The sequence below is a fragment of the Mytilus galloprovincialis genome, chromosome 2, assembly GCF_965363235.1.
Source record: "Mytilus galloprovincialis chromosome 2, xbMytGall1.hap1.1, whole genome shotgun sequence".
In the NCBI taxonomy this organism is placed as follows: Eukaryota; Metazoa; Mollusca; class Bivalvia; order Mytilida; family Mytilidae; genus Mytilus; species Mytilus galloprovincialis.
In genome coordinates this window covers 110134410-110155094 of record NC_134839.1, presented here as the reverse complement: position 1 = coordinate 110155094, position 20685 = coordinate 110134410, and the positions used below count along the sequence as shown (strand labels likewise).

At 32.6% G+C, this 20685-nt stretch overlaps 1 protein-coding gene across 3 annotated transcripts in view; it reads right to left on the bottom strand.

The window, feature by feature from the left end:
- LOC143065356 (uncharacterized) overlaps positions 1–20685 on the bottom strand; it is a 158966-nt gene that overhangs the window by 45248 nt on the left and 93033 nt on the right. Inside the window, exons 2-11 of one of the 3 annotated variants that reach the window (XM_076238888.1) lie at positions 20110–20181; positions 18287–18348; positions 16337–16510; positions 7181–7327; positions 6486–6599; positions 5593–5883; positions 4846–4987; positions 2502–2715; positions 1838–1993; positions 378–557 (exon numbers count right to left, since the gene is read on the bottom strand). In XM_076238888.1, the coding sequence (XP_076095003.1) occupies positions 378–557; positions 1838–1993; positions 2502–2715; positions 4846–4987; positions 5593–5883; positions 6486–6599; positions 7181–7196 (1113 nt within the window). In that variant the 5' untranslated portion in view covers positions 7197–7327; positions 16337–16510; positions 18287–18348; positions 20110–20181. The other 2 variants (XM_076238887.1, XM_076238889.1) reach the window with 2 other exon arrangements.

Here is a 20685-nt window from a genome sequence, read left to right as displayed (position 1 = left end):
CCTGTGCAAAAACTTCGTTTAAAGATTTGTACTGGATATATCCGTTTATTGGTATTTGGGTAAATTTTATTTCGCACCTACTCCAAGACCTTTTTTTTTCAATTATAACTGAAAATTTTGTTTTAATATCGTACCATTGTCTATTCATAAAATGCATGTACATGTAAGTTAACAGTTTGACATATATGGACAATGACGTACCCAAGGATGATTAGCCGTACATTCTCTCACTATGATGCGTGTCCCTGGTGTTGTTTTAATTTTATAAATATGGATATTGACTTACCCATGCATGATTGGTATTAGCCGTACTTTCTGTCACTATGATGCGTGTCCCTGGTGTTTTTTTAGTATCAATGATATGGATAATGACTTACCCATGTATAATTAGTATTAGCCGTACTTTCTGTCACTATGATGCGTGTTCCTGGTGTTGTTTCTACCAGTGATTCGTCGTCAAATAAGAACACAGATCTGGTGGATTTGTGGTTGCCAGCTTTGTCAAATACCGTAAAAATTATGGAATACATTCCAGGTGTTGTCACATTAAACTCAGACTGCAGAAAATAAAAATGAATATTGAAGTTTGGAATTAGAAAAAGAAAAAGAAAACAAACATCAGTGGAGTACTTTTTTAAAATAATGTACACACAAATTACTTATTTATCACTAGCCTTTGGGTCAAATATTTGGATAACCCTAGGATTTTCCAAGACGATTGTGTTTTCCTTTGATTGTGTTTAAAAAAAAACGGATATTTTGTTACATTTTACTCATAAAAAATCATAATATGGGTGTACGATGAAAAAGTATTGTATTCTCATGCTACACAAGTCTTTATATTTCGATACTTTATGTTTGCATGTAATGTCAATTCTGAACGATTCGGTTGCCAATTGTTTGTTCGATTTAAGATTTTACCACTGTCATGTCAACTCAACAAACACTTTTGTACTAGCGATATTTGTTCGAGACTAGATTGAAAGCAAACATAATTTTGTGACTTGCCTTGGGTTAAGGTTTTGTTATATCGAGAATTAAAAAAAAAAGATAAATCAAAAACAAAGTTCCATTATTCATAAGTATGTATTCACCTGTGAATGTGCATTAGGTACTAGTATTCTATCTGATATGAGGACAGATATTATTAGTTACATAGTGTGCTAGTGACCTAATGCGGTAAATATGGGGTCAGTAAATTCCATATGGGGTGAGAGCGAAGATCAAATCCCCATATGGAATTTACTGACCCCATATATACTGTATTACGTCACTAGCACACTATGTAACGAATTTATCTTACCGACTATCTTAACGTGTATTCAGACAAGTGACCTATCAAAATGAGCAAGTCTTCGATACAGTTAGCATTAACATAATTACGAAACTACTTCCTTTGATCCTACAAAAACAGATGCCAACAATGACAACTTGTAAGATTTACATGTGTTTTATGAATTTATTTCACTTTATCATCACTTTCTTCTGTTGAAAACTTTAATGGAATATAAAGGGACGTAACACCACTGCTAACCGTGTATGAAATAAGCCCCACCTCCTTATTACCTTATATGGAATATAAAGGGACGTAACTCCACTACTAACCGTGTTTGAAATAAGCCCCGCCTCCCAACTAACCTAATATTAAATATACACGGTTTCCACAAGGAGGTTTTATATTCCTAGAAATGTATAGGAGGTAAGATGATATTATATATTCACATGTGAATGTGCATGAGGTACTAGTATTATATCTGTCATGGAGAGGACAAATATTATTAATCTGTTAGTGGTTGTGATGTATTCTAGCGTGAAGTTGGTATTATTTGATATTCACCTGTGAATGAGTATGTGGTATTCTATCTGACGTGAAGAGGAAATTATTTTCTTTCAATGAACTACCATCATACTGTAATTCGTAAAGCTCATACTGATAGAATTCTATCCCAGCTAAATCATCAGACCATTGTCTCCATGTAAGTGGTATTGATGACTGAAATATGAAAAAAACATCTCTTAATTTTAAAATGCAAATTTTTAAATCTCGCAATGATGTTGAAAATAACGGAGGCGTTAAGGATGATCTTGCTTGATCACATGACTTGACTAAAAAAACATGAAGATAATAACCCTATTGAAAAATCGAGGAAGCACAGGGGTTCTCGTTCCACTAGTGGCCTGTTAAAAAATATTAACAACTTAATTATGTATTTAAAAAGGCATTATTATGTATAATCATTTGCAAAAATCCACAAAATATTCATTGCATAAAGTATCAGGCAGTTAATAAATATGGATATTTGTCTTTTGTTTGGTGGTTACAATGTTACGTGTAGTCAAGTAAGTGTTTGTTCTTGGTATTCAGAGTTTTAGGGTAAACTTTTTGAAAAAAAGCAAGTACCAAAAATGTGCATTGTTTCACCCAATTTATGTTGTTATGTTCTTTTTTTTTTTATTTTGAATTACATATTTATTCTGTTACAATCGGAATCAGTACTTACTGAATTAGTGGCATCTTGTAATTCTAGAGGAGGTATGGTACAGTTGATACCATATATATTTAAGCAAGTATGGTATGGTTGAATATAGTCCCATTGTATAATGTATTTTCTTTTCGATGTAAGACCATTTAAGGATGATCTTATTTCTGTACTCGTCTCCCTATTCATGTACTTTAAGAACCCACCGTTTCTCACTACTATAGAGAATACTAATCTGAAATGTAGAAGTTTTAGATTCAGTTCATAACCTTTATTTATAATTTTTACTTAAAACAGTTTGTTGATATATAATGCTATTGTGCTATTTGGCTAGTACTGTTATATATATCATGGCGCTAGATCAGTCGACCAACTAGGCTCCACGAAAATCAAGTTTTCGGTGGCCGGGTGTTACCTTTCCACGTCAGTTTATATCTAGCGTCGTAACACAGGGCAAGTTGTACATGTATAAGGCATGAAGCTAAAATATTTATTATAGATAATCTTACAACTTAATTTAGGATTCAGTGACATAAATAATTATATTGTAATGTGTTCGCCAACCCGAACCTTTCTAACCAACCAAACCAACAATTAGACCAGACAGACACCAACAACGAACCAAAAGAACTTAACAAGAAATATGAAGGCTCAAAATAATTACTGCTGCTGCTACTGCATACTGCATATCACATAAACATAGTTTCTAGATCGGCGCAAGTCTTTTTATGTGTGTGTGTAATACGGGTTGTATTTCTATATGTAATCTAATATGTCTAATATTAAGGTATCACATCAGAATTCATGCAAAAAACTACACAAATTAATAATTCACAGTTTTCGTAACCCTCTTTCTATATTGTAAAAATATATTAACAACAACAAAACTATTTTAAACAAACGGACACTTTTGCCGACTTTACGCACCTTTCTCCGATGTAAAATTAGAATTCATTATTAAACTTTATTCTCAAAATTTAGAATATTTAGAAAAACAAGAAAACTATTTCATTTCTGCCTCCGTTTACATGAACTGCATCAAGTTATCAAATTGCATATATATTGCAATATTCAGGAACATAAACTGCTGCTTTAGAAAAACTGCACCTAGAAATTTATAAGACATGTAAATTAAGCTGCTAGCTGGCGGTAGGGGTAAGCTAGAACTGACGTAAAATACTTAAAATCTTAAGCTAGTGTTATTATTTTGAAATTCCAAATATGGATAAAATCTATGACCAAATACGGAAACTTCCTTATAAGGTAAATATCTTTGCAATTAACGTCTTAGAAAATGACGTCATTACAGCCCGTTTACTGTAAAAAGGTGCGCAACGTCGGTGCAAACAGAGATCATAAGGAGTTATTACTTTAATCTAAATAAAACTCCCACATAAACTTTATATAAAACACTTTAAAATGTATCCCTATTTTGAAAAACAAACAAGAATATAACTACAACATGTTCAAGACAGTGTATATATAAACGATTTCTATTGGCGTTATATTTATAACAATACCCGTTACTTCCGGTAAAAGCGAAAGTGAAAGTAACGTACAATTGATTTAAAGCTGTCTGTCAGAAAACACACGTTAAAATGATTGTACAATATGTAGGTAATAATGAAATAAAATACACACATTTACTGCTATGATACAATAATACAAAAGACAGCAATATCAATAAAAATGTAGGCACTGTTATCTGTCAAAATCGTCACATTATTATAAATTTGACTGGAATCTAAACCGTTCAATTTTTTTCTGAAATGCAATGTATGCGGTATGGGCTTTGCAGGCTGTATAGTGACATATAGTTTCTAATTTCTGTGTCATTTGGTCTCTTGTGAAGAGTTGTCTCGTTGGCAGTTATATCACATTCTCTTTTTTATATAATAAAGAAATGACAGCCTTTGAAATTTCGTACAAGAACGTGATATGTCTACTTAATATTTAGTTCTAGTGTTTATTTAATCCGAAAAAAATGAAAAGGGAAGTTATATTTATTGAAGTTTTAAAACTCAGCACCTTTTTTGAATAAATTGGGTTTTTTTTTCTTTCTGTTTTTTAAGATGAATCAAGTCGTATTAGTAGTCTTTCTCAATAACAACTTCTTTCGAAACAAAGATATATCTTACATTCATGTGAATATCTATATTCTACATTTCGTGTCATGTTAAAGATGCAAAAAGTAAAATACCCCATGAAACTCTAAGTAAATTCAAAAAGGAAAGTCACTTTACAAATACCAAAATCACAAACTCAAACAGATCAAACCTATGGAAACATGTCATATTCCAAGCCTTACTTTACAATATGTTTGAAAACAAACTGCATGTCTACAAAATATATTCCAAATACTTACTGGTCACTGTGATCAAACTTAGGCAATATAACCTGACTGTTGTTGTGTCTCAGTCTTGAGCAATCATAGTTGACATTTATTGGAGAATCTTCGTTGCCTGGACAACTAAATTGTAAAAAGGTATTGTTTGCGTCTGGATTTCCTGAAAAAAATAACGTTTTTCTTATGATTTATTTTGTATTATGATAGCATTAAAATCACACGAAGCACGTCTTAATTTGATCGTCAAGTTGAAGTGTAAAAAATTGCAAACTATGAAATAGCAATTCCAAATGTTTTGAAGGATTAAAAGTTTAAATGTTCTTAGATATAGAGAGATGTGATAGAGTGCTAATGAGACAACTTACCATCCAAATAACAATTTATAAAAGTAAACCATGATAGTTCAATGTACGGCCTTCAACACGGAGCCTTGGCTCACACCGAACAGAAAGCTATAAAGGGCCCTAAAATTACTAGTGTAAAACCATTCAAACCCGAAAACCAACGGTCTATTCTATATGAAAGAACGTGTGACGAGAAACACGTATAAATCACATAAACAAACGCCAACTACTGTACATCAGATTCCTGACTTAAGAAATGTTTACTTTTAGATTTACCACACGTAATGACTACTATTTGTCAGTGATTTATAAAAACATCAGTTTTCCCTGCAGGTCTATCTTTATATTTTGGTCAAATAAAATACATTCTTTTTTTTAAAAGTAATTTTCTATAAGAATATGATGCAGTTTAACAATTTACCTCTGATATAGTCAACTGTAATCAATCCATAAATTATACCATGATTAAAGTCTGTGATATAATGAGCTACTCCAGTTGGGTCAGGCTGTGGTGGTGGTGTGCCAGTTGTTGAATACCCAGAGGCTACATACTTAGCGCGAATCTCTATCTCGGCTTCCCCGAAATTTTTGTTATTTGTCCATTTAGTTGGTTCACTCCCGGGATCATTTGGGTCATTTGGTGTGGTCAGAATTTCGTTCGTTGATGTGTGAAGTTTTATTTCTGCATAAAGCACTGCTGTCTCCTCTGTAACTGTAGCACAAATTAAAATACAAAATAAAAATGATAAAATATATGTTCTATATATAAGTAAAATTAAATTTGCTAAGCGACGCATATTTGACCTACGTGAATGAATATTGGAGACAGTGAAAACAAGTTGTACTTGGGACAAGATTTGTACCAGGTTTAATTCACCGTTGTCTAAATTAGGAAACGCCTATACACAGTTAGGATATGGCAGTTGTTGCCAATTCGTTTTAAATCTTTGATCTTTTTATTTTGTCATTTATTCAGGGACTTTCTGATTTAAATTTTCCTTGTAGTTTGGTATTTTTGTATACCTAATAATTATATCAGGCTGAATGACCAGTAGAAGAAACATTAGTTCACTGTTCGGCCTCCAACAATGAACAAATCCATATCGTGTAGTAAGAAATACAGGTTCCGAAAATTCGATTGTTATCATTTCAATCGATAAAACCGATCGTCTGATCAATGTATCATTGTCAATTATACCGCATTTCCTCACTTAATTTTGGTGTATAAAATACTGAATATTCCATAGTTGTTTAATTAAGTGATCTGTTAACTGATTTGAAATTGTTAACTATGTTGAGTTTTATAAAACCTACTTGTGTCACAATGATTGCCACCGAAACCATCAGTACAGACACACGACTGTGCGACTTCATCCGTACAGTTTCCTGGGTAACAACGGGTACTGTCCAATCTCCATGAACATGTTTCTGTAAATAGAACATAATGGTTGAAACAATTAATTTAGTATATATAACTTTTTCAATAACAATTGTTTATTCCTGTCGGATTTCATTCGTATCGGTAATCACTAACTAACTGCTGTGGAATGGTTATGTGGATATGCATTCTTAAGCATTCAGTCAAAGTATAATGTACAATTCATAACTGACTGCTAGATTATTTCATTCTGTCAAACAAATGAAAGGTTAAGCTAGCTTTGAAATCAAGTTCAATTCCCCCATTTCTACATAAGACAAATGACTGTCCCATGTCAGCAATTTCACATTTCCAGTCCATTCGTTTGATATGTTTAAGCTTTTGATTTTGCCCTTCCTTGTGTCATGTATATATATACGACTTAGTTTTACCCTCCTTCATATAACCATTCTTATGTCGAATATATGTCCTCCAGTACTTTTTATCAACAATCTCGTACTGACACCATTCACATTTATTATAACTTACTTCTACACTCCTTCATATGACCATCCTTGTGTCTTGTATATGCCCTCCAGTACTGTTTATCAACTATCTCGTATTGACACCATTCACAGTAATTATAACTTACTTCTACACTCCTTCATATGACCATCCTTATGTCGTGTATATGCCCTCCAGTACTGTTTATCAACTATCTCGTATTGACACCATTCACAGTAATTATCTGCAGGATTGCTACATCTTCTGTGGTTACAGTTAGCTATATGAGGGCAAACTGCAATTGAAAAATCATTCATAACAATATAAATAATTTTGATATTAGTTAAACGTTTATTGAATATATATAGATTATAGCATGCCCTTTTTCATATTTGCCCTGGTATCACCCCGGGACTCCAATATCGGCTTCGTGGCTTTAAGTTCTGCAGAGAAGAAGGAAATCAATTCAATTATAACAATTTAATGAAACTTAAAGATGTTATCACAAAAGTGTTGTTTAGGATGCAATGACGTCACATCATTTGGAATCAGGGCACAATAACCAATAACCTCTTTTTTGCCCCATACAATTTTGAGGTTATTACATATGCAAAACCTGACGTATTCGTAACAAATATGTGATAAAAAAAAATATACAGGTAATTGATAGCGATGGTAGATTGTATCAACATATACACATTCCTTTAGGTGACAATACATTCAGGCAACCAATGGCATCATTAAGTTTTTCCTTGGTTTCTTGTCAGCCAAAATTCACGCGTGAAACTTCACCCACTTTTCCCTAAATTGCCGGAGTCCGTTTGAAATCACGTGTTTATAAAGTATATCAAGTTCTTTGTCGTAACTTCGAGTACAGTCTTTTTAGAACGTCTACTTACCTGTTCAGAATAGCTATTGGTTTGTTTTAATAATAATTGACAGCTATAAAACAATGTTTGCACCGTACTAAGTATAGATTATAAGATGCCCTTTTCCATATTGGCCCTGGTATCATCCCGAGACTCCCATATCGGCCTAATCTAATTTTGTTTTGGAGCAAGACATTAAGGGATAAAGAAAACAACGTAAAATACCAAAATACCAATCTCCAAAGATAATTGAAAATGGAATAATCTTAATCAAATGTCAGAACACAACTTTTACATATTTGACCTGATTCAGGCATTTCTTAAAGTAAAACATTGTGGATCAAAATACTGTATAGCTTGCTTAACTTCTCACTAGTAATAAAAGTTATCTCCATAAACAAGATTATGTACATGCTTACATTCTGTGTTTCCTATTTTTAACGCAAATAATATAAAAAATAAAAAATAAATTACAAATAAATACAAATACAATCCAGTAGTATAATGCAAAATTACTATCATCAACATTTTCCCAGGTTTAAACTTTTTAATCGCTGTTTTTAATGTCATAAGTATTGAAATAATAATTTTATTCATAAAAAAAAATCATTGATGCTATCCACGTCTGATCATGTCTCATGACAAATATTTTTTTTTTTTCAAATGACTTGAATTATATATAAAATAATGTAACATGGTCAATTTCTCGCTACATTGAAGAACTGCTGGTGACCTTCTGCTGTTGATTTTTTCTATGGTCGGGTTGTTGTCTCTTTGGCACATTCCCCATTTCCTTTCTCAATTTTATGGTTTCTCTTTTCAAGCATATCTATGAAATATTGTACGTCAAATAATAAAATATAGATAGATGTGACGAAAAACTTAGATTGAAAACATGTAATACCTAATTTCAATATACATGCACTCACACCACATCTTCCTATATCTATATATAATCAGTAGAATAAAGTTACAGCAATAACACGAACGTATTTAAATTTTCAAATTTGAAAAGCATCCTGACTTCAAATTTAAATGCATCCTCTGTTCATCAATTTCACTTTAAAAAAATGATGACAATTCACTTCTTTGGAGTCACTTATCTAAGTAGAATATTGTATTTAAAGGGATAATCGAAGTATAAACAAACTTTAATCAGGAAATATACAAGAAAAATATTCACAAATAAAAACATATTATAACATTTATTTTTTAAGTTTATGTAAAATAACAATAACCCTTATCATATTGAAGCATCTCTTAGCATATCACTGTAATGTTAAATGGTGAAGTCTTTCTTGTATCTTATTCTTTAGTCCGATCTACTCAAGTCATTTTATGTTGCGTGTTTCAATACTGCTGTTTCTTGTTCTGTTATGAATATTTTTTCCTTTGAATTACAAAATTATATCTTTGTTTTCTTTGTGATCTTTTCATATGTTGAGGTTTCTGTTATAAAAAGCCCTAAATAAATAAAAGGTGCAAGGTGTTAAGCATCTGATTGTTCACTAAACAAACCAATTTCACAAGTTGTTATTAAAACATAAAATGAAAAACTCAGCAAAACAAATAAACATGAATAGTACTTAAAAAAAAAGAAAAAAAAGAAAATGAAGTTGTCAAAACAAAACAATTTATCAATGTACAAAGCATGAACAACTTTCATAGCATTAACAGTACATTGTCCACGTTAACAATTGAACAAAGAAGGTCAAATTCAAATGTCAAAACTTTAATTCCATAAACGGTACAATTTCCACTTGACCATTTTAATAACTTAGATCTTTACAATCATGTAATTTCATTTCAACAATTTCTAATACATGTAGCTAACTTTTGTCTTAACTTGTTTTTTACACATATATATATAATTGAGATAATGTTTCATGTCGATGCTTGATTAATTTAATCTGTTACTTTTTATATTTCTACATAATCCAATTAAAACAAACCCGTACCCTTCGTAAATTTTACGGACGCCATCACTATCTGGTTGACCGTTGTGGAATAACCGCTTCACATATGATATCGGATATGTTGATTACGTCGTAACTATAATCCCCTTCCCTTTCATGAATGTGACCTACCGAATTAGATTATTTACCGGATTTGTTATAACAAGAGCAACACAACGGGTGCCACATGTGGAGCAGGATCTGCTTACCCTTCCAGAGCACCTGAGATCACCCCTAGTTTTTTGGTGGGGTTCGTGTTGCTTATTCTTATGTTTTCTATGTTGTGTCATGTGTACTATTGTTTGTTTATTTTTTTCATTTTAAGCCATTGCGTTGTCAGTTTATTTTCGATTTATGAGTTTAACTGTCCCTCTGGTATCTTTTGTCCCTCTTTTATTGATGCATAAATTTGTTGAAAACAATTAAAAATCAATAAATTAAGACAAAACACGAATACTTAGCGAGTTGCATGAACAACAGAAAGTCGTGTTGACAGATCATCCGTTCCCACTATGCTAGCATCAACCGCGGTTATAAACCACACTCAAACAAAATAAAACAATCGAAATAAAACTACAATTGGTTTTTATACAATTAAAACAAACGACAATTCTGGTAATTATATATCATAGACTGCGATAACATGTCGCCAGTCACGGTACAAATGATAGAGGGATGTTAATATTCAAAACTGTGGACAAGCGAAGGAATTTAACAGATACTTTAATTTGTCCCGGAATCATAATAAACAGTTAACCTGAAAAACAACATTTTCTGTGGATGCTCATGACAAATTACCAAAAAGGAATTTGGGGTGTATATCATCGTATCGCTTGGAGTTAGTGATCATTTCTTTATTTGAATATGATAAAAAAAAAAAGTAGAGTGAAAATCACATCCACGTCATATTGGATACATTCTGTAGTTTTTGTTATTGGTTTTGGTAGAAGGCTTGGATAGTTAGTTTGCTTATTGACAATCTTTCTTAATTTCTGATATAAATTTTATCAAATAACACTATTCTATGTAAGCCCTTATTTTTATTAGTTACTATTGTGTTTCTGTTGTTCCGTGGATTTCCTCGTATAGTTGATGTGTTTTTAACCCGGATTTGTTTCCTCTCATTCGGTTTATTTTCTTTTGCAAAGCGTTATACCACTGTTAACTCGAATAATTCAAGCCCTTTCCGTGTCCGATTTTCTCCCACACGAGGGCTTGAACTCCTTGTGATCATTGGCCGCGTCGCCTGCTCTCTGTGAGAGAGAGCCAATCAGCGGCGATCAGGATATGAGTCTGCGCAACTCTCTTGAAATTGTCTTACCAAACACGTGTGTTCAATTAACACAAATCCGATAATAATTAATTAACATCAATTAACATCAGTTTACATCATTTATCATCAATTAACATCCGGAACTACTCCTTCTTTAGCTGCCAATTTAAATCAAAATTCCCATATTGCAAAGCGGTGTGAATTTTCCGGTTGACGGTCTTGATTGAGGAAGACGTTCAGGCGTTAATGTAGCCTTCGTAGATCAGCGGAATATAACGACTGAATTATTCGGGTTATACCACTGTTGCCTTTATTAATTTTGAACAAGCTTTCAGTATATTCGAGTACTCTTAGATCGATGATATGTGTCTTTTGTAATTTTTTGTTGTGCTTTATCTATCTGATTAGTTAATCCTTTCAACTAGTTTTAAAGCTTTTCTAATGTTTTGCTGTTTCAACAATATGCAAAATTTATGGTATGGGTGAACACTCACAAATATATTAAACCTAACCAAATTGTATATATGCTAGGTATTCAGCGGTTTGATCAGATAAGTATTTTCTTTATTTGTTTCGTTTAAACATATTTATTAATAGTGGATTGGGAAACAAGTTATTGCAACTTATAGTAATCCCTTTCCACTTTGCGGGTGCGAGTGCTGCCTTGTAGCGGCATTAGCCTACTCTTTTTTTCGAAATCTACAAGGATGTATTTTACCTGCAAGAGATACGGGTCTCTCTTAGGACGAGTCTGCGATTTATCGTACCCTTCCAACGGACTATCATCGTTTCCTGAAGACCATACTCGCGAATGTTTTCTTCATAGTTTTGTACATAAAATACAACGTTGATCACCTTGTTGAATGGTTTAACATTGTAGGTCAAACGTTCCTATAATGTCGTGCTCTTTGTTACTTATTATCTAGAAATGGCTTAAATTATTGTTGAAGGTCGTATGGAGTTTTATAGTTGCTTAAATTCACGTCATTTTGGAGTCTTCTGGACATTTTTCTCATTGGAAAAGTATTTTACCTTTACTTATTTCATACTAAACAGTATTCCTTTATCAAAAAATGTATTACTTCAATTTGTTAAATGTAAATGAATCAGAACCAACCCTGAAGTCATTGTATATTCTGTTTTTTAGCTCACCTGGCCCAAAGGGCCAAGTAAGCTTTTCTCATCACTTTGCGTCCGGCGTCCGGCGTCCGGTGTCCGTCGTCGTCCGTCGTCCGTCGTCCGTCGTCGTTTACTTTTACAAAAATCTTCTTCTCTGAAACTACTGGGCCAAATTAAACCAAACTTGGCCACAATCATCATTTGGGTATCTTATTTAAAAAATGTGTCCGGTGACCCGACCATCAAATCAAGATGGCGGTCATGGCTAAAAATAGAACATAGGGGTAAAATGCAGTTTTTGGCTTATAACTCAAAAACCAAAGCATTTAGAGCAAATCTGACGAGAAAGTTAAATTGTTTATCAGGTCAAGATCTATCTGCCCTGAAATTTTCAGATGAATCGGACAACCCGTTGTTGGGTAACTGCCCCTGAATTGGTAACTTTAAGGACATTTTGCTGTTTTTGGTTATGATCTTGAATATTATTTTAGATAGAGATAAACTGAAAACAGCATTAATGTTCAGCAAAGTAAGATTTACAAATAAGTGAACATGACCGAAATGGTCAGTTGACCCCTTTAGGAGTTATTGCCCTTTATAGTCAATTTTTAACCATTTTTCGTAAATCTTAGTTATCTTATTAAAAAATCTTCTTCTCTGAGACTACTGGGCCAAATTGATCCAAACTTGGCCACAATTATCTTTGTGGTATTTAGTTTGAAAAATGTGTCCGGTGACCCGACCATCAAATCAAGATGGCGGCCATGGCTAAAAATAGAACATAGGGGTAAAATGCAGGTTTGGGCTTATAACTCAAAAACCAAATCATTTTGAGCAAATCTGACAGAAGTTAAATTGTTTATCAGGTCAAGATCTATCTGCCCTGAAATTTTCAGATGAATCGGACAACCCGTTGTTGGGTTACTGCCCCTGAATTGGTAACTTTAAGGACATTTTGCTGTTTTTGGTTATTATCTTGAATATTATTTTAGATAGAGATAAACTGAAAACAGCATTAATGTTCAGCAAAGTAAGATTTACAAATAAGTCAACATGACCGAAATGGTCAGTTGGCCCCTTTAGGAGTTATTGCCCTTTGTAGTCAATTTTTAACCATTTTTCGTAAAACGTAGTTATCTTATACAAAAATCTTCTTCTCTGAGACTACTGGACCAAATTGATCCAAACTTGGCCACAATCATCTTTGTGGTATTTAGTTTGAAAAATGTGTCCGGTGACCCGACCATCAAATCAAGATGGCGGCCATGGCTAAAAATAGAACATAGCGGTAAAATGCAGTTTTTGGCTTATAACTCAAAAACCAAAGCATTTTGAGAAAATCTGACAAGAAGTTAAATTGTTTATCAGGTCAAGATCTATCTACCCTGAAATTTTCAGATGAATCGGACAACTGTTGTTGGGTTACTGCACCTGAATCGGTAATTTTAAGGAAACTTTGCTGTTTTTGATTATTATCATGAATATTGTTATAGATAGAGATAAACTGTAAACAGCAATAATGTTCAGCAAAGTAAGATTTACAAATAAGTCAATATGACCGAAATGGTCAATTGACCCCCTAAGGAGGTAATGTTCTTTACAGTCAATTTTTAACAATTTTCATAAAATTTGGAAATTTTTATTAACATTTTACACTGAAACTACTGGGCCAAGTTCATTATAGATAGAGATAATTGTAAGCAGCAAGACTGTTTAGCAAAGTAAGATGTACAAACACATCACCATCATCAAAACACAAATTTGTCATGAATCCATCTGCTTCCTTTGTTTAATATTCACATAGACCAAGGTGAGCGACACAGGCTCTTTAGAGCCTCTAGTTTTATATACGTTAGTTTCTGAATAAAGTATTCATAGACTAACATTGATTTTTTCTGCGTGCTAAAATTGAGTTCGAAATGTATAAATTGCAGTTTAAATTAATCCTAAATAGTTTTGAAAAATAAGGCCGCTAGTTTTCTCGTTTGAATGAATTGTTTTACATTGTCATTTTGGGGCCTTTTATAGCTGTCTTTGCGGTATGGGCTTTGCTCATTGTTGAAGGCCGTACGGTGACCTGAAGCTGTTACTTTCTGTGTCATTTTGGTATCTTGTGGACAGTTATCTCATCGGCACTCATACCACATCTTTTTTTTTATATATACGGCTGTGCATATTACTCAACACCTGTTTAAAAACATATCTTTCATAAAAAAAAATCATGTTTTTATTGTGATCAGGTTATCATTTTGACTTTGTACAAAATGTGCTTGTACAAATTACAATATGTACAAAATAAGGGCTTGTACAAGAGAGACGAAAGATACCAGACGGACAATCAAATTCATAAATCGAAAATAAACGAACAACGCCATGGTTAAAAATGAAAAGGACAAACAGACAAACAATAGAACATATGACACAACATAGAAAACTAAAGAATAAACAACACGAACCCAACCAAAAAAACTAGGGGTGTTGTACAAATAACAATATGTACAATATTTGACTAAATTGATTTATAACTTGTACAATAATTAAAGTTATAATACAGCATTGATACACCAAATAGAATTCTAATTTAATGACCACATAAAAAACCTTATACACAAAATACAACAATACCCAGATGAGAACATAAAGTAATTGATACATGCACTCAGTTAATTCTGATAGTACAATAGAAGTTGGCCCTGGTGAGAATTCTGATAGAATAATAAAAATTGGCCTCAGTAACAATTCTCATAGTACAATACAAATTGGCCCTAGTGACAATTCTCATAGTAGACTAGAAATTGGCCCAAGTGACAATTCTCGTAGTACAAAAGAAATTGACCTGATTGACAATTAGGATGGCACTAATGTTGAAACACCAATCATACGTGCCAGGAAGCGTGTGCCGTCTGGCCAACAGATCTCAGCGGAATATCTAACCATGAAAACGAAACGGAGATTATCAGAAATCGTTGTTGGGATAATGCCTAAACTGACCTTGAAATACCTTAGGCATGTTAGATGTAATTATTGATTCTGAAGATCTGCTCCATTGGAGCACCTGAAGTAATTTTAACAGAATATTTGTCAAGAGATCTAACTGAAGCTGTTTAAGACACATCTTTATAAGCAGGAACGGTTCATGAGATTCAACTTTTGCTAGGTCAAACACTTAAATAGCGTCCAAAAGCTAGCGGTCAATATTTTCTTTCATGTAAATTCAAAAGGGGGCGTGCCATTTCTAAATGTTAATGTTAAAAGCAAAAAATGTTGTGCCATAACCACTGCCAAAACCACTCATATGCTCAAACAAATGATACAGAAACACTTTTATTTTGTGGTCATGGATAAAAATTCTATAGTGTTTATCAAAAAATGTAAATTAACATAAATACCTAACTGCAAGGGAAATTTGTAAAATTAGGGAAATCATAAGGTCAAACTCATCCAACGAAAGGAAAACAATTTTCATATTCCCGACTGGGTATAGACATTTCCTCATGCTGAAAATTGTGAATTAAACCTGGTTCCAATGCTTTTGTTTTATTTTATAACGAATTGCATACTAAAAATTATTGTACAAGTTGAAAGTGAATTATATAGTTTTTATGTTTCAGTTCTTGCTTATGTCTGTTGAAGGTTAGTATGATAAGTCAATGGTTTGAAGTAGTGTTAGGATGTCTCATTTCCATTTCATTGTTTGTCCTTTGATCTCAGCCAGGATTCCGTTTTGCAAAGTCAATATGCAATTTCGTTGAATAATTGGCGATATAGTTTCATTACAGTTATGGTAAACGTTTACCTGAGTCCATAGCTTAAATATTGAGACTGCAAGCCAATAACGCAACAGAACATCATTAATGTAAAAAACATTATCATGAAAAAATTATCAATAATGGCATTAAATTTTACCCCTAACTTGTTTTCAGTAAAAATTAGTACAAGAATTGTTAAACGACATCGACATCTCTTCTTATATCACGCCGGAAATATAACAATTCGCTCTCACTGATTTAAAAACTAATTACATCTTGCTATGTCCCACCAATGTCCTTTCGTGGAACAGATGTATAGATATCTAAACATGTTCTTACTTGTACATAGTGCACCATTGTTGTAAAATCCATCCTGACAGTCAGCACAAACATCAGGAGATATACACGTCCCTCCTCCTTGATTTCTACTTCCTCCTCCTTTATAGTATATTGCATCTGTAGTATATTCTTGAGAGCATCCTCCACGGGGTGTAGGTTGTCCATTACAAATAGCTTAAAACAAAATTATATTTCTAGATGTAAATTATAAATATAACAGAAGGTGGCTTAACATAACTACTCTCTAGCCGAAATAAAAACAACTGCATATCTTCTTTTAGTGTATGCTGACAAGAGTGTAGCAACGACAATTTGAACATATTTGTGGTTATTTGAGACACGTGATATTTGATAACAGTCAACCAAATCATGATTGCATTCGTAAAAACGTACAATGAGTTGAATTTAATTTAACCTTATGGAACCCTTAGTTCTAAACCATCATTGTAAGCAGCTAATTAAAAGAGATATAAAGAAACTCATTATAGACACTAGAATCGGAAGTGCACAATTGCAAAGTTTAAAAAAAATCTGGATAAGAAAAGGGTATACTATTGATTTTCTATTAAATACCTTATTTATTATTTCCTTATTTGATATATTTTTAATTTTTTATATATGAAAAAAGAAGAAGAATTCTGAATAGCAACAAACGATACCACCTGACTTACAGGCTGTGTACAGGGCCAGTCACATACAGAATATGGCTGGGTTAAACTTATTTGTTGGTGTCAAACTCCTATCTTTGCATTATTATCATTTCTTAACAAAATGCAATTGTGACTTAATGATGGGACGAATGCGAAAATGTATATATTTTTATTTCAAAACAAATAAATTTGTAAATTGTATAATCTTTCTACGTATTTATTGACAATGGTTTTCCTGCTATTCTAACTGTGGTGACTAAACAATTATTAAACAAGTGTTGTAAAATTGTCAGCTACTTATTGAAAGCAAAACATAAATATGAATCGGAGTAAGATATGAAATTACAGGTACAATTTCCAAGAATTTAAAAATGAAACTATATTTTAAATTTTATTATCCTTAATCATTATCTAAAACAAAGTTTTTATCTACATAAAATCTATAAAGATAAAAAAAAATCTATAAAGTGTTTATTTAAGTAAATCTCTTAAAATTCTTAACATTTGATAATGCAGAATTCGTAAATAAGCAATGAATACATTATTTGCATTGGTGAATTAAATTCTGAGGTTGGAAGGTGACAAAAACACAATTTTTGGTACAAACAGATTCATGTTTTAGAGGTAATTAACTGAAAGTTTATAAATTAATAAGAAAAAAATATCACGTCATCTTTATTAGGCAAATGTTTGTTAATACCCATAGCATCACTCTAAATGTCGGTTTATTGTCGCGTACAATTCAGCAGAGTCGACACTGTTTAACATTTTTGCGGAGAATAGTTCAGACAGCATACATAGAAATAACGATATGTCGTATGATTGAAAATGAGACAATTATCCATAAAGTTCCAATGATTAGATGTAGGTAATTAGGGGCAACTGTACGGACTAATTTATGGTACCAACTACTTTGAATAATTTCGACTAAATGTAAGACCGATTTGGAATGATCGAATAATATTCATCAATTAAGAACTACATTGTCCATTTCTGACTATATGGTATTGGTATATCTCATTGCTGACGACCGTACGGTGACCAATAGTTCTTAACTTGTATGTTCTTTCGTCTTTGATGTAGAATCGCCTCATTAACAATTATACTCCAACTACTTATTTTCATTTTTACTGGTTTGATATGTACCCTGTTGCAGCACCAATTCTCGCTCATCTTTAAATTAACGCGATCCCCTTGTTATTTTTGTTTGTGTTTTAAACCCTGATATGTCTGAGTAGATTTTAGCGATTTGAAAATTGGTAAACTACACTTGTCAATAATTAAATTGGAGGACACTTACCATGTATACAATCTCGAGTGATGTCTGAATACCCAGCTCAACATGCGGTATAACTTCTTGGACTGTGAATTGTTTATATAAATTGAAAACATTATAGTTATTTGTTTAATAACAAATCGATTGGTTTTTTTTAAAGTATAATGTATATCTACATTGTATAAATGGTGAAAATTATTGTTAATGCTAGTCAGCTTAAAAGCCCCGATATGAAAAATGTGAAACAATTCAAACAAAAAACCACAAAAGCCTGAAAAAACATCAAGTATAAACTTCTTCATAGATCCAGAATTTTAACAATGAGACAACTCCATACGGAATATTTCGGTATTTCAACAATTAGACAACCCATACCTTTATCTCAGTATTGCAAACGGTCATATTTTCTCGGACTGTTAAAAACGTCTTTTATCTAAATCCATTGGATGCTGGATGTGTAATAATTAACATTTTAGTCTTAGAAACATGATTTTAAATTAGTTGTTAATGGGTTTGAACTAGACTTGCTACATGTCCCTTCCTAATTATTATTATATTTTCAATTTTGCCCCTTTAATAATTTTACTGCTATAACTAGGAGATTACAATTATACTGACATCTGCAGGAGGAAGGCTTTCTCCAAGGGCAATCAGTAGGCTGGCACTTATCAGTAAACATATAAATTAGTAAGAGAGAAATATTAGAAAGGGAATTGTTGCAAGTCTAGCTTTGAACCAGCGTACAGTATCTGTGAGTACTGTCAGATCGGCACTTTATATGTTTGTTTACGTACATTGTACCGATTTGATGAGTTAAGCCCTTTTCGACTGATTTTATGGCTTTTTATGCGGTATAAGATTTACAAATTGTTGAACGTCTGGCAGTGACGTTGTGGTGACGTTGTAATAATATAATAAAAAGAAAAATAAAGGTTAGCGGGGACATTTATGAATGTCACTACATGGATTACACCGGAGGATTCCGAATATCTGGCTAAAAATCAAAAACAAGAGGAACGAACATCACCAAGACACATCTAACAAACTGTTAAATTAAAACAAAATTTGAAATATCACTGAGGACTTTTGTTGAATCATCCAAGGTAAGATGGGTTTCTAGAAGCTGACAGAAAAAGTCCAAAGTACGAATGATAACATAACACCAATATTTTTACGTTTTAGTAGTCTTCAAAAGAGAAGCGAAAAATACCAGAGGGACAGTCAAACTCATAGATCGAAAATAAACTGACACCGTCATGGCTAAAAAAAAAAGACAAACAGACAAATAATATATAGTACATAAGACAAAAAAAAAAGAAAACTAAAGACTAAGCAACACGAACCCTATCAAAAACGGGGGGTATTCTCAGGTGCTCCGGAATCCCACATTTGGCACCCATCGTGTTGCTCATGTTATTAAAAACGAGGTGAATAGTCTGATTCGGTAGGTCACAATGTTGAAAAGGTAAGGGAATTGTTGGTACGATTTACGGAACATATCCGATATCATATATGAAACGGTTATTCCATAGCGGTTAACCAACTCGTGATGGCGTCCGTAAAATTTACAAAGGAATGATTTCAACTTCACCATTTAGAACTATTGGTTTAATAGCTTTCTTGTAAACAGCAACTCTCTATCAAAGAAATCATGATAGGACAAACAACCCAATGAATATCGTATCAAGTGCCATGGGAGATATATAACCCGTATGCATGCGTATCGCATGAAACATAAACAAAAACATTGATAGTTCATTAAGGTTGTATTGCAATATATTTTGCTTTAAATGTTAAAAAAAAGATGCTTAGCCTACGTCATTTGATAATAGTGGAAATATACATACCGATAATGCGTACACCGTTGAATCAAGTAACATTTCTTCGTATATGATTCTCGTCTATAATATGTGCACAATCTGAAAAATATAATATTGGTGTCATTATTACAATAAAAGAATAGGCTTAATTTCAAATAAATTAGGGACGCTATTTATGCTTCAATCCCTTGTAAGACATTTTCAATTAACCGAAAATCAACTATTCAAAAAATAAATTATAAAAATAAGGAACTTCAAGAAAATTCAAAACGGAAAGACCTTTATCAAACGGCAAAATCAGAAACTCAAACACATCAAGCGAACGGACAACAATTGTCAAATTTCTGACTAAGCACAGACATTTCTGAATATTGAAAACAGTGGATTAAACCTGGTTTTTATAGATAGCTAAACTTATCACTTGTATGACAGTCGTATATCATTCCTTTATATTGACAACAATGTGTGTGCAATACAAACATACATAAAAGTAAAAAATGTCACAATTTCGGTTACAGCAGATATATTGTACAATTGCCACATCTTTCATGTCTTTTTCCGATTATTTCTTTTGATTATGCGAGAAACTGCATGTCGGGTGAT